At 40.9% G+C, this 23,009-nt stretch overlaps 1 protein-coding gene and 1 long non-coding RNA gene across 4 annotated transcripts in view; both read left to right on the top strand.

The window, feature by feature from the left end:
• Positions 1-23,009, top strand: part of LOC117674491 (cytochrome P450 2K6-like) — a 91,526-nt gene that overhangs the window by 19,527 nt on the left and 48,990 nt on the right. For 2 of the 3 annotated variants that reach the window (XM_034432538.2, XM_087882247.1), the window contains one exon: positions 11,138-11,287. The exons of the other annotated variant lie outside the window; for it this stretch is intronic. In XM_034432538.2, coding sequence (XP_034288429.2) covers positions 11,138-11,287 — 150 coding nt within the window. The remainder of the gene's footprint in view (positions 1-11,137; positions 11,288-23,009) is intronic. 3 annotated transcript variants of the gene reach the window in all.
• On the top strand, positions 17,974-20,576 carry LOC148116698 (uncharacterized). The gene is made up of 2 exons (XR_015731218.1): positions 17,974-18,621; positions 18,892-20,576. It is a non-coding gene; the product is annotated as an uncharacterized LOC148116698 (long non-coding RNA).

Raw genomic sequence — 23,009 nt, 5'->3', positions numbered from 1 at the left:
CTCAACCACTGGCCAGAGACAAAAATCAAGTCCAGAGTGTGTCCCCCCTGTAAGTGGGGCCATGAACTAACTGGGTCAGGTCCATGGCCGTCATGGAAGCCATGAACTCCTGAGCCATCTCCAACGTTTCACCAACGGATGGCAAGTTGAAATCACCCATGACCATAAGCCTGGGTGTATCAACTGCCACCATGGCTATCACGTCGAGTAGCTCGGGCTCTTTAACCACTTTGATTATACCTAGTCATTACTAGGGGAAGCTTGAGAATAAAAAGACAAGCCAGCCTTACAATAACAATCAGTTGCCCCCAGAGATAAGGAGAATTCAAGACCTCAGTGCCTTCCGCCGTGCCCTTAAAACCCACTTTTTCCAGCAAGCCGGGCTGGCTTAAGAAAATTTTTTAAATGTTTTAATTGGTTTGTAATTCTTAATTTTTTGGGGCCAAATTTATATATATTTTAATTGTTTTTAATATTTGTATTTCATGTTCTTAATTCTGGCTGTGCACCGCCCTGAGTCCTCAGGGAGAAGGGCGGTATATAAATTGGAAATTAAATTAAATTAAATTAAATTAAACAACATGAGTCATACCCAGAAACAAATCTGAATCAGGTCTGGTTTGTTTGTTTTACAATTTTGGGGTGTGGAAGGTCCTGGTATCTGCATTTTCCAGTATAGGTCCCCTCATTATGCATAGTTTTTCCTGCTGTAGAGAACCAGGCTGATGCATTTGTAGAGAGAGCTACCATCCCCGTTTTTTGAAGAAGCAACAAACGGATTTTGTGAGTTACTTCATTCTGGATCATAGTTAGCAATCCTTTATGATCAGTATCATGAGGAAATTTTCACCAGAGGTTTTCACCAGAAAAACCTCAGATGAGCAAGGCAGCCTTTGGAAACCCAACCAGGATGAAAATCCAACTGAAACCTTTCTTGTGCCACTGTAACTTAAAACCCTCAGTGTCAATGGAGGGAACTGGAGATATAAACCTTTTCTTTTTGTAATGTTTTTGCAAGTGTCTCCCCCTTAATGTACATTTTCCCCCCATCACTTATTCTATCATAACATTCATCTGATGCACTGCATGGAAATGCACTGCCACAGAAGCTATTACAAATCTATATATTTATTATTCTATGTCAATAAACACACAGGAAGACACATATGATGACAATATTACCTGCAGTTTTGGAAGTGTGTGCCTGAGTAAGGAACAATTAATTTAAACATGTTCTAACTGGATATCGAAGAAAGTATTATTGGGAAAGGCACCAAGATAACTACCATTAACACAAACAGAATTATTAATGAAATCCCAATATTTACTGCACCAGCTTGATTCCTCCCATACCATGCATAGAAAACAAAAGTAGGAGGATATCCCATGGAATGGACTCACATGGTGATTGCATTCACCATGTGAGTCCATTTTAAAACATTTGAGTCCATTTTAAAACATTTCAAATTTCAAAGCCCTTCAATTTAGGCATCAGCAAAAGAAGATTATATATGAGGGAGGATTAACTACTCTAACAGGTTTGCTAATTAAAACACACATGGGAAATAATTATTCAACCAAGATTATAGATAATTTGTTATTTTGTGGCTTGTGAAACAAGAAGAACTAGTTTGTCTAAGCAGCCAAGCATTAATAGAAAAATGCAGGTCACTCAAAGGATATCTCCCAAGGCCCTATTTCAATCATCTCCTGCCATCTCTCCTGGCAAGAGGAGCCTGTGGGTTTTCATTGGTGGTCTGCAATTCAAAATCCATTGAAACATCTTTTTTTCTTTTTAAATGCCTTTTTGGATATTTTCAAAGATGGTTAGAAAATATCCACAAAATTCCAATCCTGCAGGAAAAAATAAATACATGTTTAGTGTGAAGATCACTTAGAAACAAATGTCTTTTCACTTCCTGTAAGTGTCATGAAAATGTGATGCCTTGTGGGCTTTCATTAGCAAACCAGGTTTTGCAATTGGAGTCATTGATGGATGCTGGATCCACACGGAAGTAAATTCTATGGAACATAGAAGAGATGGTGAGATTTTTCCATATAAACTGCTATATTTATGTTTGGTTTATGAATAAACTAGCTGAGAGTTAGGATTACATCAAGGTCACATTTGCTCAAACAGCCTTTCAGGGCCTTAAATTCATCTGCAGTGTTGTTGTTGTTTTATCACAGGGACCAAAACTGGTCCAAATGGAGTCTTACCAAAGCAGTATAAAGTGGTATTATGACTTCCTGTGACCTTGATACTATCCCTCTTTATTCCTCTGTTGATGCAGCCTTGGATTACATTAGATTTCTTTAGCACCCACACCATATTGGCAGCTCATATTTAAATGGTTGTCCACTAGGGGACTCCTAGATCCCTCTCACAGTTAGAGCTATTGAGTTTAATCACTTTTTTTGGAATATTTGTTTAATTTTTTTTTTTTTACAGATTAATGACATTAAGACCCTTTTGACCAGAAAATTCACCCAAATTTAGTAGGTGAATTTCTGCATCATAAAGAGATAATGTAAATTTGATTTTAATTTTTTAAAAATCCATCCACCAGATGGATTTGTGACTGGTTGACAAACTGCACTCAACGTGTAGTCCTTAATGGAACTACGTCTACATGGAGGGAAGTAAGCAGTGAGGTACCCCCAAGGTTCTGTTTTAGGCCCAATTTCTTCATAAATGATCTAGATGAGGGAATAGAAGGGGAAGTCATCAAATTTGCAGATGACACCAAACTAGCATGAATAGCAAAGATCCCAGAAGATAGGCTCAAGATCTGGATGGATCTTGACAGACTTGGACACTGGACCAGGGGTGAAATGCTCCCAGTTCGGACTGGATTGCCCGATCCGGTAGCGATGGAGAATCGGTAGCAAAAATCCCTGCCCCCCCCATTGCCCAGCTGAGCCACGCAATCATCAGAGGCTTTTTTTTAATTTTTAAAAGCATTTTTTCTACAACCTCTTTGGCCGAAAAAATGCTTTTAAAAGTTAAAAAAAAAGCCTCTGATGATCGCGCGGCTCAGCTGGGATCATCAGAGGCTTTTAAAAGCATTTTTTCTACAACCTCTTCGGCTGAAGAGGTTATAGAAAAAATGTTTTTAAAAGGAAAAAAAGCCTCTGTCGATCAAGCAAGTCAGCTGGGATCGTCAGAGACTTTTTTTAAAAAAAAGCTTCTGCTGATCAGCTGAAGAGATTGTAGAAAAAATGGTTTTAAAAGTAAAAAAAAAAAAGTTGGCCACACCCACTCAGTCATATTACACTTCCCCCCCCACACACACCAAGCCACACCCACAGAACCGGTAGTAACAAATTTTACATTTCACCACTGCACTGGACCCTATTTAACAAAATAAAATTCAATGTAGCGAAAAATAAGGTTTTATACTTAGGTGAGGAAAACCAAATGCGCAGGTACAGATTAGGTGAAACTTGGCTCAATAGCAGTATCAGCAAGAGGGATCTTGGAGTCATAGTGGACTTTTGTATGAGAACCGCAACAAAAATGATTAGAGGGAAGGAGCAGAGATGGGATTCAGCCAGTTCTGTCCGGTTCGGGCGAACCGGTAGTGGTGACTGCAGGAAACTCTGCCCACCCACCCAGATGTAATGTGCAAGCACTGCACATGCACAGAACATGTGCAGATGAGGTGCGTGCACTCGCATTTGCGAATCAGTAGGGAAGGTAAATGAATCCCACCTCTGGGCAAGAGGCTAAAACATGAAAAACTGTTGCAGGAAATGGGCATGTCTAATCTAATAAAAAGAAGGACTAGAGGTGACATGATATCATTTTTCCAGTATTTGAGGGACTGTCCCAAAGACGGGGTGGGCATGAGAAGGCAAGACAAAAATCAATGGATGGAAAGTAATCAAGAAGAGAAACAACCTAGTACTAAGCAAAAATTTCCTGACAGTGAGAACAATTAATCAGTGGAATGACTTGCTTTAGAAATTGTGCATGCTCCAACACTGGAGGCTTTTAAACAGAAACTGGAAACTGGAAATTTGTTCGAAAGTTTCCTGCTTGGGGGTTGGACTAAAAGACCTCCAAGGTCCCTTCCAATTCTATTCTTCTATTATTCTTCATCTGTTTATTCTATTCTATTCTATTCTATTCTATTCTATTCTATTCTATTCTATTCTATTCTATTCTATTCTACTCTACTCTACTCTACTCTACTCTACTCTACTCTACTCTACTCTATTCTACTTATCCTACCCTACCCTACCCTACCCTACCCTACTCTACTCTATTGAATGGATTGCCACATAGTCCAAAATATTTTGAAAATTAATAACATATTAAGAGGCCAGAAGGATTTGGAATTATAGTTTTGAATAATTTAGAATAGTTCTGAATATTTTAGAACCCGCAGTCCGCAGTCCATTAAGAACCGGGTTGTGCAAACAAGTGAAGCTTCATCTATGCAAGTGCAGGATCTAGTTAGTGTGTAAAACCCAATCTGAGGAAAAATTGTTTTCCAAAGTCCCTAAGTGCCCAAAAGTTGAGGCCCACCAATTTAGAAGATATTTGCTCCTAAAGAAATTGAGATTGCTTTCATTTTTGTTTTGAAGGATAGCTATCAAAGAGAGAGGAAAAAGAAAATTGAGGAGAAATACTTAGCACAAACTTTGAAAAACTTGTCAGCCAAGTTTTGGGACAGAGTGGATGAAATGCTTGCTAAAATTGACAGAGCATGCTTTATTAAAGCTATGAAACAAGAATGAGCTGCAAAGGATTTTAAAATTATATTTCACAACTAGCTGTACCCGGCCATGCGTTGCTGTGGCCCAGTCTGGTGCTTCCACTGGGCTAAAAGAGCGAGGCTGAAGTTCCAAACTCTCCACGAACATTTGGTGGGTGTGGCCAACTCGACGTCACTCGTCATTTCATCAGTCATATGACAGCCCCCGAGCCACGCCTACGCAGCTGGTGATTAGGACAGAGAATCGATTGCTAAAAAACAATGGGAATCACAAAATCCTCTCTCTCTGTCTCCCCCTCTCTCTTTGTATTTCTCTGTCTCTCTCTCTCCCCCCTCTGTATCTCTCTATGTCTCTCTCTCTCCCCCCTCTGTATCTCTGTATTTCTCTATGTATCTCTCTCCCTCTCTCTCTGTTTATCTCTGTCTCTGGCCTGGCCTCTTCTGCATCCCCCACCATCATCCTTACCTTTTCAGGCCAGGCCTTCGCAGCTCTCCGCACCACAGCATGTTATGTTAACAATATATTTATTTCTACTCTCCTACCTATCTTAAGCTAGAGCCCATTACTTTAATTTACAACTGTTACGTATGTATCTATTTTGTGCGGGAAATTCAAATGTACAGTGAATTCTGATCGGTTCATAGTTGCCTCTGAAAAGTATATAAAGAGGACTGTTGCCTGTGTTTCTTCGCTGAAGTCTCACCCTGAATTAAAGAGCTGTTGTCACTAGCTTGCTTGTGCCTCTTGTTATTCCTGCGCTACAACATTGGCGATGAAGGTGGGATTGAGGCCACAAGAAGCAAACTAAAAGAGCTTGGACTTCCAGCCAGGGTGACGAATGGACTACGGAGACATATTGCGATGTCTGCCTACGTCCTGCCCAAACCTTTCAATCCGACCCAAGAGAAGTGGGGATCATATCTGACCAGGTTTGAGTGCTCCCTGGAAGCAAGCAAAATGCAAGGGCTCTCAGCGAACCAAAAAAGAGCCCTGTTCTTAAGCCACTGCGGGCCAGACGTTTTTGAGATGGCCGAGTCCCTCTGTGAGCCAGCCCCAGTCCAGACGGTCCCCTGGGATGTCCTTCAAGCGAACCTGAGAGCCCACTACGCTCCAGTTCCTTCGAAATTTGTACAGTGCTACAAGCTCCGGCAACGTGTACAAAGGGAAGGAGAACCGGTCAGCGCATATGTGACCGCACTTCGAAAAGCCGCAACACATTGCGACTACAGAGACCTAGATGACGCGCTACTTGAGCAATTGATTTGTGGCATTAGAGACACTCGATTACAAAGGCGTCTTCTGGCCAAGCCAGATCTAACATTAGCCGGTGCGCTTGACGAAGCCAGAGCACATGAAGCATCTACAAAAGCTTCTGAAGCGCTACAGCGGCCACTGCCAAGCAAAGACGGCCCGAAAACAGCCCCCGTCCACAGAGAGGAGGCGCGAACAAGCACGGAGGAAGGGTCGGATGAGGACGTCTTCCACACGGAGAAGAAAAAGAGCGAGCAGAGCCGCCGCCACGAGAACTGTCCCAGCTGTGGTGGGGATCATGAGAGACAATCGTGTAAATACAGAAACGCCATTTGCAGGCATTGTGATAGGAAAGGCCACCTAGCACAAGTTTGCAGAGCTCAATTTCCGCGTAGTCGCAAGCCACGTGACTACTGCGACCAACCAGAACCGGCTCGTTCAAAACAGCCAATCAAAGATGACGGCGCGAGAAAACGGCGCGAATCTCAAAAGCGGGAAACCTACAGCACGAGAATTGGCCAAGCCAGCACAACCAAAGATGAGAAAGTCTACACGAAAGTAGAAATTGAAGGCAGACCATGCGAAATGGAAATCGACACCAGGTCTACACTGTCAATCATGTCCTGGACAACAGTCAAAGCGCTCCTGCCTAAGTTCCAGAAAGTCCAGCTGTCCCGACAGAAAGTTCGCCTCCTCGACTACCAGGGAAACCGAGTTCCCATAGAAGGCGTGGGCACGTTCCAGGTCACCTACGTTGAGTTCCAGAAAGAGCTGCCCCTGACCATCATAAGCAAGCCGCTACCAAGTCTTCTGGGCATGGCATGGTTCCGAGCCCTCAGCATGGGCTTCATGGGCGTCCACATCATCGGTGGCCCATCTCTCAAAGAAACCATTCTTCACGAATTTCAGGACATTTTTGAGGAGACGCTAGGCAAGTACGTGGGGACCCCTATCTCTTTTAATTTAGACCCCAACGTAGCGCCGGGTTCCATTTGCTTTAAAGCCCAAAATCGATGCAGAGCTCGACAAGCTCATTAAACAAGGGGTGTTAGTTCCCATAGATCATGCTAAGTGGGAAACCCCAATAGTCACACCAGTTAAATCGGATGGATCAATTAGAATTTGCGCTGACTATAAGTGTTCGATCAATAAGGCGTTGCAGCAGAGCGCCTATCCCGTTCCGATCGTCCACCATCTACTACACTCCCTGGGGCCTGGCAAGCTATTCGCAAAATTAGACCTTGCGCAGGCATACCAGCAGCTGCCAGTAGATGACACTACGGCAGAATCGCAGACCATAGTAACTCACAGAGGTGCCTTTAAATGCACTAGACTACAGTTTGGGGTTAGCATTGCCCCAGGGCTCTTCCAGAGTACCATGGAGCGCCTTCTACAAGGCCTCCCAGGAGTCATCCCATATTTCGACGACATCTTAATTAGTGGCCAAGATGAGACACAGCTAGGAAATAGGGTTAGAAAAGTTCTAACCAGATTCAGAGAAGCGGGGCTCAAACTCAAACGAGCAAAATGCAAAATAGCGGTTCCATCAGTGGAATTCTTAGGCTACCGAATCGATGGCACGGGCATTCACCCCACAGAAAGCAAAGTCAGGGCCATCCAGAACGCACCCACCCCTAAATCGAAGGCCGAACTGCAGGCCTTCTTGGGGCTTCTTAATTTTTACACCATGTTTTTAAAACACAAAGCCACCATTGCAGAGCCACTGCACAGGCTCCTTGGAAAAAACATTCCCTGGGTTTGGGGCAAACGAGAAGCGGCTGCATTCAACACAGTAAAGAAACTTTTGTCTGAGGACAGTTTCCTAATTCAATACAATTCAGAACTACCTCTAGTATTGGTGTGTGACGCTTCCACCTTTGGCGTAGGCGCAGTTTTAAGCCATAGACTGCCGAACGGGTTAGAGGCGCCCATCGCCTATTACTCTCGCACCTTATCGAGTGCTGAAAGGAACTACAGCCAGTTGGACAGGGAGGCGTTAGTGGCTGTAGCTGGGGTCAAAAAATTTCACGAGTACTTGTTTGGCTGAACTTTTGAACTCATTACGGACCACCAGCCTCTTTTGGGATTTTTGGCTGGAGATAAACCGACCCTGGCTTCTCTTTCTCCCCAGATGACCAGATGGTCCATTTTCTTAGCTGTCTATTCCTACAGACTGCTCCACCAGCCGGGCAGAACGCTGGGACATGCTGACGCCTCAGCTGATGCCCCTTGCCCGAACTGTTAGAAAACCCAACTCCAGAAGCCCCAGTTTTACTCATTGATGTTGTGTCCCCAGGCCCCATTTCTTCAAGCGAGGTGGCAAAGGCTTCTGCCAGGGACTCTATTTTGCGCACTGTGATGGGCTGGGTAATGCGGGGTTGCCTACCAAGGTGGACAGTGGGGATTTTCAATTGTACTTTAACAAGAAAAATGAACTATCTATGTTGGGGGGTTGCTTATTGTGGGGAGACAGGGTGGTCATTCCTTCGCGGTTGAGGCACAGGGTTTTAGCTATGCTGCATGAGGGACACCCTGGTATTGTTCGCATGAAAGGCCTAGCTCGTAGTTATGTTTGGTGGCCACATCTCGACCAAGACGTCACTGAGTGGGTCGGGAAGTGCAAGCCCTGCCAGGAATCCCGCCCTGATCCTCCTATAGCTCCCGTTCAGGAATGGGAAAAACCAAAGGGACCGTGGGGGAGGATTCACATCAATTTCGCTGGCCCGTTCCACGGTCAGAACTTTCTAATCATTGTAGATGCATATACTAAGTGGCTTGAGATTGCCTTAATGCCATCTACCACCTCTGAGGCCGTAAGCAAAGTACTCAGAAAACTGTTTGTAACACACGGGTTGCCGGACACCCTGGTATCTGACAATGGGCCCCAATTCACGGCGACTCAATTTGAGGGCTACCTGGCCGAGCTAGGCATAAGACATGCATTATCCGCTCCTTTTCATCCGGCTTCGAATGGCCTTGTAGAGATATTTGTGAGAACGGCCAAGGAAGCTCTTTCCCGGCTTGATGCAGGGGACTGGCAGGCTAGGATAGATGAGTTCTTAGCTGTACAGCATGCCACCCCGTGCCCCACCTCGGGCCGCAGTCCAGCCGAGCTTTTAATGGGCCGAAAGCTAAGGTGTATTCTCGATCGATTGCATCCCAATTACTCCCCCGATGGCTTCAAGGGGGAAGGGGGAGGACTAAGGCAATTCAAAGTGGGAACACCAGTATTTGCTAGAAACTACACCAACGGGCCATTATGGGTAGAGGGAACCATCATTGGAATTACCGGTCCAAAATCATACACAGTTGATATAGGGCATGGTAAAATTTGGAGGAGACATATAGATCAATTGCGTAAACGGTTACAACACGAAAATTCAATTACTGTGAGTCCTAACTACCAAAGTTTTCCTGACACAGCTACCTCAAGCCCGAGTAAGCCAGAACACTTATCTGGCAACCCAGGGGTCCAGCGCCACCCCAGCGAGTCGACACTCTCAGCTGGGGATAGCTACACCTCCGGAGAAATCCAGGAGGTTCCATTGGCGGAGCCGGGAGAGACGGGAGGCCCCTCTGACCAGCTCGACGCCTCGCCAACAACTGAACTGCGCAGGTCAACCAGAACTAAGACACGCCCTGGTCATCTGCGTGATTTTGTATGTAAATATGTAAATAGATAGGATAAGTGCCTTCTGGGAGGAGTGTTATGTATGTATCTATTTTGTGCGGGAAATTCAAATGTACAGTGAATTCTGATTGGTTCATGGTTGCCTCTGAAAAGTATATAAAGAGGACTGTTGCCTGTGTTTCTTCGCTGAAGTCTCACCCTGAATTAAAGAGTTGTTGTCACTAGCTTGCTTGTCCCTCTCGTTATTCCCGCGCTACAACAACAACTATTTATATTTTATAGAATTACGAATTTCTATATCTAAGTTTCTATTGCTATGTTTGTAGCACTATATTTTTCTTATCTGGTTTTGAGCTCTTTAAATCTTTCCAATCGAATCCAATCAATCTTTAATACAGGTAGTCCTTAATTTACAACCACAATTTTGAAACCAAAATTTACGTTGCTAAGTGAGAAATTTCTTAAGTGAATTTTGCCCCATTTTACCACTTTTTTTGTTGCCACATTTGTTAAATGAATCACAGCAGTTGTTAAATTAGTAACCCTGTTGTTAAGTGAATCTGGTTTCTCCATTGACTTTGCTTGTCAGAAGGTTGCAAAAAGTGATCACATGACCCAGGAACAGTGCAACCGTCATAAATGTAAGTCAGTTGTCAAGCAGTTATAAGCATGAAAAATGGTAATAAGTAACTTTTTTAAGTACTATTGTAACTTCGAATGGTCAGTAAGTGAATTGTTGCAAGTCGAGGACTACCTGAGTCTTCTGTATCTGGACTGCTGATATTTTTTTGTTGATATATTTTGGAATTATATCTGGTGAAAAAGTTGTGATTTAATTTTCAAAATTCATGTGGTAAAATGTTCATTTTTTTCCACGGCATTGCCAAGATTTGTTACTAAGTGATTTATCTATCCTGGAAATTATTGATGGAGTGACATTTCATAACCAGTCTGCTTTTCGCCAAAATTCCCTTCATCTGTGCTTCCTATAAGTATTCAGGTATATATGTGCAAATGCCTATTTTTAGACATTTCATTCAGTAGAAACACAACTGCAGCTGTGGTGTAGTATGTTTCCTCAGAGAACAGAGCAACAATTTTTATAGCATTTTTAAACATGTAAATGTATGTGCTACCTGAGTCTTCTGTATCTGATTGCTGTATCTGATTGACTGCTGATATTTTTTTGTTGATATATTTTGGAATTATACCTAGTGAAAAATTTGTGATTTAATTTTCAAAATTCATGTGGTAAAATGTTGGTGTGTTGGTTTTACGTCCAGCAGGTGGCGCTGTTTTTCAATGTTTTTCAATGTTTGTCAATGTCTTTCAATGTTTTCCAATGTTTTTCATGTTTTTACCTGTCACAGGTGTGACATGTATATAATATAGGTATATAAAAACACGCCCGTAGTCGAATGCAACATTGTGTCAAAATTTGAAAGCAATCGGTGAAGAACTTTCGGAGATGTGCGGTTATGTACAAACAGACATTTACATTTTTATTTATATAGATAAATATTTCTTTAGGTCTTGTTTTTTCTCATGGTGAGAACTGGAAAGTGATGCGACGGTTTACATTATCCACTTTACGGGAGCACGGAATGGGCAAGAGGATAATTGAAGACAAAATCACAGAAGAGTGCAGTGTCTTAACACAGACAATGGAGATTTATGCAGGTGGGCTGGGATTTCCTCCTAATCTCTACTGGAGCATCTTCCTGGACAAATGTAGAATGGGAAATAATTTCCTCAGATTATATCAAATAAACAAAGAGTGTTTTTTGGGGAGGATACTTTCTTTCCAACAATTCCTAATTCATTGTTTTCTCCTTTAAAATTGTCTAATTTTTGCTAAGTACCGTATTTTCCGACGTATAAGACGACTTTTTAACACATGAAAATCTTCTCAAAAGTCGGGGGTCGTCTTATACGCCGGGTGTCGTTCTCCTGTAACCAGGCAGACCAGCCCGAAAGGCTCTGACGAGCCTTAAATGGCTCTGGCGATCCCAGCTCTGACGATCCCAGCTGTGTTCCCTGCAACTCAGCTGGGATCGCCAGAAACCATGTAAAAGGTAAAAAGTTTTTTCCCTTTTACTCTGACGATCCCAGCTCTGACGATTCCAGCTGAGTTCCCTGCAACTCAGCTGGGATGGCCAGAGCCATGTAAAAGATAAAAAGTTTTCCCCCTCCAGCTTGCTTACCTCAGCTGCTAGTCCCAACGCTTGCCTTGCTTCGCTTGCCTGAATCTATTCCATCAGCAATCAGCAATCAAGCAAGCAGGGAGTTGTGGACTTCAACTCCCAGAATTCCTCAGCCAGCAAAGCAAAGCTGGCTGAGGAATTCTGGGAGTTGAAGTCTACAAGTCTTAAAGTTGCCAAGGTTAGAGACCCCTGTTCTATTGGGTAAGTTTTTTTCCCCTTTCGGAGCTTTAAAAAAAATAGTCAATTGGGTTTTTTTTAGTTGTTCTTTTTTAGACCTAGCCATTTAAAGTTTAGGAAGTTTTAAATTTAGCTTTCATATAAAAATAAAAATAAAATAAAATAATTGTCAGATGTAAATGCCTTATTCCCTAATGTGTAAATAATGTATATATGGGATATCGGGGGTTAACTTATTCTTTGGTTCCTAATGTATTCATAATTCACCACTCCCATTCTTGACTCCGCCCTTTGTATATATAAGGAGCCACCCTCACCATTTTCTTCGCTTCTATCTGTGAATATTCAGTGAATATAGAATGCCTGTTATGATTAAAGAGAAATATATTTAAACCTCTAACTTTTATTATCATTATTGAGTCTGATCCTGAAAATATTGCAACAAGCTGGTAGCAGAGGATGGTTAATTGACTCAATAAATACTTAAAAATGTCTAAGAAAGATAGGCCTAACACCAGGGCCTACAGCAAAGAAATAGAAACTGAACAAGAAATAATCAACGAATCCACAAACGCGATTTCGAGAGAATCCGAAGAGTACACCACTGAAGAAGAAGAACTAATAAATGAAAATAATGACCAGGAGGAAATTGAAATAGAAAATAACGAACTCAGGTCAGAAATATTGAAGCTATTAAAAAGCCAGAAGAATGATGAAAGTCTCATCGCGAATCTCCAAGAAATGCTGAAGAACAGCGGAGCAGCGAGAGAGAAAAACATCGCTAAAGAGAAACCCAAAGACCAAAAAACTGTGAGTGATATGACTACAGAGAAAGTCGTTATGAATAAGAAAAGATGTGATCCCGCGCGAAATTTTGAATGGCAGCCATCTTGGTTTCAACAAGCCTCCAAAGTGAGCGAAGCAGAGCCAATCAAAATGCTCAGTTCAAAATTTCTGGCGCGAAAAACGTTACCAGACAACGAAAGTGAAAAGGAAGATTCGAATTCTTCAGAAGAACCTGAATCAGAAAGTGAAGACGATTTAACCAAATCCCAAATAAAATCAGCAATGAAGACGCTTTTTGCTGCATTTGGGCCAAAATTAAAAATTTCCAAAGCGCCAACGAAGAAGCAAGAAAACAAGCCGATACCTCAAGACCTGCACGCTCCCATCCTGACTTCGAGAGCGACGACGCCCGAGCCCAGAGAGCCATGCCGATTCCGCCCTACACCGCAGACCGGAGCAAGTGCCAGCGCACCCAAAAGAAAGAGAAGAGCAGTCGCCGCCATCAGAACTCCTAAAACCGAGCCAGAGACCGACTCGTCTGAAGAGGAGCAGAGCGAGCGAGCTGAAATGGAGAGAACCTTCCACGACGACGCCAAAGAAGAAATGAGCAACGCGCATGTGCGAAACTACGTAGACGCTCCGGGAAGACTTGAACTGGCCAGAGAACCACGCAGACTCGTTGCGAGCATCCCCATGCCGTTTTGCAATTTCCTGCACTTGCGAGACCACGGACTACCTCAGGTTGTAAGTAATGGACAAAATAATGTGGGAAACTTACCCAGTGACTTCCCAAAACTTAGAGTTGATGGCATTAATTTGCAAGAGTGGTATCAACAGCTCCAGGTTGTCTTTATGAAAGAAAATTTACTATTCTTTATCACTAGTCCTCCAAGAAGACCTTGGACTTTAAAAATAGATTGTTTACATCATAGAGCGTTTTTCTTAATAATATCTAGCGTGTCTCCTGCAATGTATCATAGTATCAAACCAAACCTAACTGTCTCAGAAATAATTCAATGCATGTTTAATCTGTTTCACAGCGATAGTGTAGCTACCACTACAAGAATGTCTAAGGATTTCTTTTCTTCTAGAGTAAAACCAGGGGTTTCCATAAGTGAGCATTTGATATATCTAAACAAAATAAGAGCTGAGCTGCATTTGAGGGGGGAAGTGATTTCAGATCAAACAATGAAAAGTGTTATTATCAATTCACTTGATTCATCATGGGATAGTTTCATGTCACACTTAGACACCATCAACCTAGGATATTTATCCATAGAGAGTCTATCTAACAAATTGATAGCAGAAGACAATTCAAGAAAAAATCGTTCTAGCAATCACACAGAACACAAATCTTTTAGGAAGGTAGCTTTCCAAGAAAAATACAATGAAACTTTTAAATGCCACAATTGTGGGTCCAGGGAACACAATAGAAGAGACTGTCCCAAAATCTCAAAGGAGAGACATAGGTCAGAATATAGAAGCAAATACAATTACAGACAGTCTTCCACAGATAGACATAAATATAGAAGCCCACCAAATTACAGAGAAAGTAGAGGGGGTAGAGAAAATTCAAAAGAGAGAAAATCTGGTTCACTGAATGGACTAAATAAACAAGACAGCACTAAAACACTACAAAATGAAAACAATAATTGGCTTATCGATTCTGGGGCAACCAATCACACCACTAATAACAAAAATATATTGTCTTCATTTACAGAAGATAATTTTGTAATAAAGGTAGCTAATCAAGAAAAGGTTCAAGTATTAGGCAGAGGAAATATAACATTGCCTGGCCTAGGAAAAATAGAGGGGGTATTATTAATTCCTGAAATACCTCATAACATACTAAGTGTCATAAAACTAAGCAGAGATTCTGACATCAATATAGTTTTCTCAAAGGGGAAAGCAACTTTAGAGAAGGACAAAACAAATGTAGGCACTGTGATGATTAAAGGAGGCCTACCCTATCTAATAACAAAAGAAAGATGGCTACATAACATTGATTCAAATATGGAAGATTGTATTGAGGCAGATGATGAAAATGTTAGTAACAGTGACAATGATGAATGTAAAATATCTCATGATCACGCAAATACACACAAAGAGAAGAAACCAAGAATAGGTAAACCAATTCATGATGAGTGTGCTCACATCTTACATAGGAAGTTAGGACATGCAAGTTTTCCTGTAGTACAAAAAATGGCTGAACACGCAGAAGGTGTCAAAATAAAAAATTGTGAAAATTATTTGGAATGCTCAGTATGTAAATCCACTAAACTAAAAACTAGTCCCAGGCCAAAAAAATCCAACAGGTCAACTAACAAAATTTTTGACTTGGTACATATGGACTTAGTTGGTCCATTAACTCCATCAATCACTTATAGAAAACGTTACTTCCTAACAATAGTAGATGATTACAGTCGCTATGGTTTTGTTTACACGTTAAAACACAAGGATGAAACCTTTCAGAAATTTAAGGAATTCTACAAACGCATAGAAACACAACATAATATCAGAATAAAACAAATTATGACAGATAGGGGATGTGAATTCATGTCTAAAGAATTCTCCCAATGGTTAAAGGATAGAGGAATGCTACATTTCACGTCTAGTCCATTTTCTGCATTCCAAAACGGGATTGTAGAGAGAAAAAATTCCACACTACAAACCATGATTAGGTGCACATTAGAGGATGCTGGTTTAGGCAAACAATTTTGGTCAGAAGCTTTACATTATTCAAATTACACTCAAAATAGAACCTGGTCCAGTATTGTGAATAAAACACCATATGAGGTGATGTATAATAGGAAACCCAAATTAGCACACATGCACATATTTGGAGTCATTGCAGACGTACACATACCTAAACAGTTGAGAAGAAAGGGAGAAAACGTATCCAGAAGATTAAGATTTATGGGATATGAAACTGGCACCAAAGGGTACAGATTCATTGATAACAGTAACAAATTTATAGTCTCCAGAACAGCTGTGTTCCATGAACAAGCCAATTGGTCTAAATTACATCTTAATGAAATATTTCCAAATAAATGCAAAGATACAAAATCTTGTGAGGAAGAAACAATAGAAAATCAAAATATCAACAAAAATAAAAACAAAACCAAAACTTGGACAAATAGTCAGCACAAAATAAAGACAGACACATTAACAAAAAAGGAAGCAAGATATTTGCATGACAACCATAGCAAACCTGAAAGAGCTATTAGAAACAATAGAAATCAAATACCAGATAAATACAGAGATTACATAATGCATATGGATGGTGAACAAATAACACCCAATACATATGAGGAAGTATTAAAACTTCCTTGTGAAGAAAAAGAAAAATGGGAACTAGCTATGAAAAAAGAGATGGAAAGTTTGCAAGGATTAAATGTATTCACACCTGCAACTGCACCTAAAGATAAAACAATTATAGGTACTAGGTGGATTTATAAAATTAAGAATCTAGAAGGAGGCAATACTCTATACAAAGCCAGATTAGTTGCACAAGGTTATGCACAAAAGTATCCGGAGGACTATACTGACACATACTCCCCCACAGTGAGAACAGAGAGTGTTAAAACAGCTCTGGTAGTGGCATCTGCACTCAATCTTGATGTATTTCAATATGACATACAGACTGCGTATTTACACGCAAAACTAGATAAGGAAATATATGTAAGAGCACCACACAGTCAATACACCAATAAGAATGAAATCTGGCTATTGAACAAGAGTCTATACGGATTAAAGCAATCTGGCAAAAGATGGTACGATTGCTTGGTAAAAGTACTTAAGACCATGGATTTTAACGCTACCACCGCTGATAACTGTTTCTTTGTAAAAAGGAGTGATGATCACATTGAATTCGTATTAATTTATGTAGATGATATTTTATATGTAGGAAAACACAAGGAAAGAAGAGAAACCTTTGTAAATAAGCTAAACGAACATTTTTCTTTGAAATCTCTAGGTAAAGTAAACAAATACCTTGGTGTACAAATTAACAAAACTAGAAGGGGATTCAAACTTACTCAAAAAGATAAGATCATTGAACTTCTAAACAAATGCAATTTAAACAATGCCAAACCATGTGACACTCCTATGCAAACTGATTTCCTTAGAAACACTGATGAGTCTTCCCCTGAATTCAAAGATAATACATTTTATAGATCAGTCATAGGTTCACTTCTTTATATATCTAATTGGACCAGGCCAGATATTGCATTACCTCTCAATTTATTGTCAAGACATGTTAGCAAACCAACAATGTACCATTGGGAAGCTGTCAAAAGAATTCTAAGATATCTAAAAAGTACATTAGACTTTTGCTTAGTATTAGAACCTAGTAACGACAAAGAACCAAAACTTACTTGTTACGCAGATGCGGATTGGGCTGGAGATATATCATGCAGAAAGAGCACTTCTGGTTATATTTTTCTATTAAATGACTGTCCAGTTTACTGGTACACTGGTAAACAAGAACTGGTAGCCACTTCAACCACAGAAGCGGAATATGTTTGTTTGTCCAAAGCTGCAAATAACCTTGTATGGTTTAATGATTTGATTTCAGATGTCTGGAAAAAACCTGCTTTGCCTTTTGTTATGCATGAAGATAATAAAGCAGCCATTGAAATATCCAGATCCGATGCCATTGGACAAAGGTCCAGGCATATAGATATAAAGTTTAAGCATGTGAGACAATTGTCTCAAGATGGATTTATCAAAGCAGTGCATTGTGATACCTCTGAACAATTAGCTGACATATTAACGAAGCCTTTACCTTCTAAACAGCACAAATATTTAACTTCTAAATTATATGTCTTATATTGTCCTGAATCTGAATGTAATTGGTGTTGTATAGCGAACCGGCATTTAGAGGGGGATTTGTCAGATGTAAATGCCTTATTCCCTAATGTGTAAATAATGTATATATGGGATATCGGGGGTTAACTTATTCTTTGGTTCCTAATGTATTCATAATTCACCACTCCCATTCTTGACTCCGCCCTTTGTATATATAAGGAGCCACCCTCACCATTTTCTTCGCTTCTATCTGTGAATATTCAGTGAATATAGAATGCCTGTTATGATTAAAGAGAAATATATTTAAACCTCTAACTTTTATTATCATTATTGAGTCTGATCCTGAAAATATTGCAACAAGAATATTTGTGCAGCTTTCTGAGATTTAGTGTGTTTCTGTAGTGTTTCACTCTAACTACACAAACACACAAAATCTCACAAAGCTGTATGTGGAATTTTGTGTGTGTAAAGTGTGAAAGTTTTTTGGGGGGCTTTTTGTGGCTGTGTGAGGTTCCTGCTTGTTGCAGGGGCCATTTTGGGTCTAGCACAGCTGCTTTTACATTGTGGGTGAGCCAGTTGTATTGTGTGTGTGTGTTTAGAGTGTGAAAGTTTTTTTGGGGGGCTTTTTGTGGCTGTGTGAGGTTCCTGCTTGTTGCAGGGGCCATTTTGGGTCTAGCACAGCTGCTTTTACATTGTGGGTGAGCCAGTTGTGTTGTGTTGTGTGTGTTTAGAGTGTGAAAGTTTTTTTGGGGGGGGGCTTTTTGTGGCTGTGTGAGGTTCCTGCTTGTTGCAGGGGCCATTTTGGGTCTAGCACAGCTGCTTTTACATTGTGGGTGAGCCAGTTGTATTGTGTTGTGTGTGTGTAGAGTGTGAAAGTTTTTTTGGGGGCTTTTTGTGGCTGTGTGAGGTTCCTGCTTGTTGCAGGGGCCATTTTGGGACTAGCACAGCTTCTTTTACATTGTGGGTGAGCCAGTTGTGTTGTGTTGTGTGTGTGTAGAGTGTGAAAGTTTTTTGGGGGGCTTTTTGTGGCTGTGTGAGGTTCCTGCTTGTGGCAGGGGCCATTTTGGGACTAGCACAGCTGCTTTTACATTGTGGGTGAGCCAGTTGTGTTGTGTTGTGTGTGTTTAGAGTGTGAAAGTTTTTTTGGGGGGGGGGCTTTTTGTGGCTGTGTGAGGTTCCTGCTTGTTGCAGGGGCCATTTTGGGTCTAGCACAGCTGCTTTTACATTGTGGGTGAGCCAGTTGTGTTGTGTTGTGTGTGTTTAGAGTGTGAAAGTTTTTTTGGGGGGGGCTTTTTGTGGCTGTGTGAGGTTCCTGCTTGATGCAGGGGCCATTTTGGGTCTAGCACAGCTGCTTTTACATTGTGGGTGAGCCAGTTGTGTTGTGTGTGTGTAGAGTGTGAAAGTTTTTTGGGGGGCTTTTTGTGGCTGTGTGAGGTTCCTGCTTGTTGCAGGGGCCATTTTGGGTCTAGCACAGCTGCTTTTACATTGTGGGTGAGCCAGTTGTGTTGTGTTGTGTGTGTTTAGAGTGTGAAAGTTTTTTTTGGGGGGGGGCTTTTTGTGGCTGTGTGAGGTTCCTGCTTGATGCAGGGGCCATTTTGGGTCTAGCACAGCTGCTTTTACATTGTGGGTGAGCCAGTTGTGTTGTGTGTGTGTAGAGTGTGAAAGTTTTTTGGGGGGCTTTTTGTGGCTGTGTGAGGTTCCTGCTTGTTGCAGGGGCCATTTTGGGTCTAGCACAGCTGCTTTTACATTGTGGGTGAGCCAGTTGTTTTGTGTGTGTGTAGAGTGTGAAAGTTTTTTTGGGGGGCTTTTTGTGGCTGTGTGAGGTTCCTGCTTGTTGCAGGGGCCATTTTGGGTCTAGCACAGCTGCTTTTACATTGTGGGTGAGCCAGTTGTATTGTGTTGTGTGTGTTTAGAGTGTGAAAGTTTTTTGGGGGGGCTTTTTGTGGCTGTGTGAGGTTCCTGCTTGTTGCAGGGGCCATTTTGGGTCTAGCACAGCTGCTTTTACATTGTGGGTGAGCCAGTTGTGTTGTGTTGTGTGTGTTTAGAGTGTGAAAGTTTTTTTGGGGGGGGCTTTTTGTGGCTGTGTGAGGTTCCTGCTTGTTGCAGGGGCCATTTTGGGTCTAGCACAGCTGCTTTTACATTGTGGGTGAGCCAGTTGTATTGTGTTGTGTGTGTGTAGAGTGTGAAAGTTTTTGGGGGGGCTTTTTGTGGCTGTGTGAGGTTCCTGCTTGTTGCAGGGGCCATTTTGGGTCTAGCACAGCTGCTTTTACATTGTGGGTGAGCCAGTTGTGTTGTGTGTGTGTAGAGTGTGAAAGTTTTTTGGGGGGCTTTTTGTGGCTGTGTGAGGTTCCTGCTTGTTGCAGGGGCCATTTTGGGACTAGCACAGCTTCTTTTACATTGTGGGTGAGCCAGTTGTGTTGTGTTGTGTGTGTGTAGAGTGTGAAAGTTTTTTGGGGGGCTTTTTGTGGCTGTGTGAGGTTCCTGCTTGTTGCAGGGGCCATTTTGGGTCTAGCACAGCTGCTTTTACATTGTGGGTGAGCCAGTTGTGTTGTGTTGTGTGTGTTTAGAGTGTGAAAGTTTTTTTGGGGGGGGGCTTTTTGTGGCTGTGTGAGGTTCCTGCTTGTTGCAGGGGCCATTTTGGGTCTAGCACAGCTGCTTTTACATTGTGGGTGAGCCAGTTGTGTTGTGTGTGTGTAGAGTGTGAAAGTTTTTTGGGGGGCTTTTTGTGGCTGTGTGAGGTTCCTGCTTGTTGCAGGGGCCATTTTGGGTCTAGCACAGCTTCTTTTACATTGTGGGTGAGCCAGTTGTGTTGTGTTGTGTGTGTGTAGAGTGTGAAAGTTTTTTGGGGGGCTTTTTGTGGCTGTGTGAGGTTCCTGCTTGTTGCAGGGGCCATTTTGGGACTAGCACAGCTGCTTTTACATTGTGGGTGAGCCAGTTGTGTTGTGTTGTGTGTGTTTAGAGTGTGAAAGTTTTTTTTGGGGGGGGGCTTGTTGCAATATTTTCAGGATCAGACTCAATAAAGATAATAGGAGTTAGAGATTTAAATATATTTCTCTTTAATCATAGTAGGCATTCTATATTCGCTGAATATTCAAGATAGAAGCAAAAAGAATGGTGAGGGTGGCTCCTTATATATACAAGGGGTGGAGCCAGGAATGGGAGTGGTAAATTATGAATACATTAAAGTCCAAAGAATAAGTTAACCCCTGGTGTTCCATATATACATTATTTACACATTAGAGAATAAGGCATTTACATCTGACAAATCCCCCTCTAAATGCCGGTTCGTTATACAACACCAATTACATTCAGATTCGGGACAATATAATACATATAATTTAGAGGTCAAATATTTGTGTTGTTTAGAAGGTAAGGGCTTTGTTAATATGTCAGCTAATTGTTCAGAAGTATCACAATGTATTGCTTTGATGAATCCGTCTTGAGACAGTTGTCTCACGTGTTTAAACTTTATATCAATATGTCTGGACCTTTGTCCAATTGCATCGGATCTGGATATTTCAATGGCCGCTTTATTGTCTTCATGCATAATAAATGGTAAAGTAGGTTTCTTCCAAACATCAGTGATCAAATCATTGAACCATACAAGGTTATTTGCAGCCTTGGACAAACAAACATATTCCGCTTCTGTGGTAGAAGTGGCTACCAGTTCTTGTTTACCAGTATACCAGTAAACTGGACAATCATTCAATAGAAAAACATAACCAGAGGTACTCTTTCTGCATGATGTATCACCAGCCCAATCTGCATCAGCATAACAAGTAATTTTTGGTTCTTTGTCATTATTGGGTTCCAATATTAAACAAAAATCTAATGTACTTTTCAGATATCTTAAAATTCTTTTGACAGCTTCCCAATGATACAAGGTTGGTTTGCTAACATATCTTGACAATAAATTGAGAGGTAATGCAATATCTGGCCTAGTCCAATTAGATATGTAAAGGAGTGAACCTATAACTGATCTGTAAAATGTGTTGTCTTTAAACTCAGGGGAAGATTCATCAGTGTTTCTAAGAAAATCAGTTTGCATAGGGGTGTCACAGGTTTTGGCATTATTTAAGTTACATTTGTTTAGGAGTTCAATGATTTTATCTTTCTGTGTAAGTTTGAATCCCCTTTTTGTTTTGTTAATTTGTACACCAAGGTATTTATTCACTTTACCTAGAGATTTCAACGAGAAGTGTTCGTTTAACTTATTTACAAAGATTTCCCTGCTCTCTTTATGCTTTCCAATATACAAAATATCATCCACATAAATTAATACAAATTCAATGTGATCATTACTCCTTTTTACAAAGAAACAGTTATCAGCAGTGGTGGCGTTGAAATCCATGGTCTTAAGTACTTTTACCAAGCAATCGTACCATCTTTTGCCAGATTGCTTTAATCCGTACAGACTCTTATTTAATAACCAAATTTCGTTCTTATTAGTGTATTGACTGTGTGGTGCTCTTACATATATTTCCTTATCTAATTTTGCGTGTAAGTACGCAGTCTGTATGTCATATTGAAATACGTCCAGATTGAGTGCAGATGCTACTACAAGAGCTGTTTTGACACTCTCTGTTCTCACTGTGGGTGAATATGTGTCAGTGTAGTCTTCTGGATATTTTTGTGCATAACCTTGTGCAACTAGTCTAGCCTTGTATAAGGTATTGCCTCCTTCTAAGTTCTTAATTTTATAAATCCACCTGGTACCTATAATTGTTTTATCCTTAGGTGCGATCGCAGGTGTGAATACATTTAATCCTTGTAAACTTTCCATCTCTTTTTCCATAGCTAGTTCCCATTTTTCTCTTTCTTCACGGGGAAGTTTCAATACTTCCTCATATGTATTAGGTGTTATTTGTTCTCCATCCATATGCATTATGTAATCTTTGTATTTATTTGGTATTTGGTTTCTATTGTTTCTAATAGTTCTTTCAGGCTTGCTATGGTTGTCATGTAAATATCTAGCTTCCTTTTTTGTTAATGTGTCTGTTTTTATTTTATGCTGACTATTTGTCCAAGTTTTGGTTTTGTTCTTACTTTTGTTAATATTTTGATTTTCTGTTGTTCCTTCCTCGCAAGATATCGTATCTTTGCATTTATTAGGAAATATTTCATTAAGGTGCAATTTAGACCAATTGGCCTGCTCATGGAACACAGCTGTTCTGGATACTATAAATTTGTTATTATTATCAATAAATCTGTACCCTTTGGTTCCAGTTTCGTATCCCATGAATCTTAATCTCCTGGATACGTTTTCTCCCTTTCTCCTCAATTGTTTAGGTATGTGTACGTCTGCAGTGACTCCAAATATGTGCATGTGTGATAATTTGGGTTTTCTATTGTACATCACCTCATATGGTGTCTTATTCACAATACTGGACCAGGTTCTATTTTGAGTGTAATTTGAATAATGTAAG

This window comes from Pantherophis guttatus, chromosome 1 (assembly GCF_059756535.1).
Source record: "Pantherophis guttatus breed Tessera chromosome 1, ASM5975653v1, whole genome shotgun sequence".
NCBI classification, from domain to species: domain Eukaryota; kingdom Metazoa; phylum Chordata; class Lepidosauria; order Squamata; family Colubridae; genus Pantherophis; species Pantherophis guttatus.
Note: the sequence above shows the minus strand (reverse complement) of the source record. Positions and strands in the feature narration are given on the sequence as shown.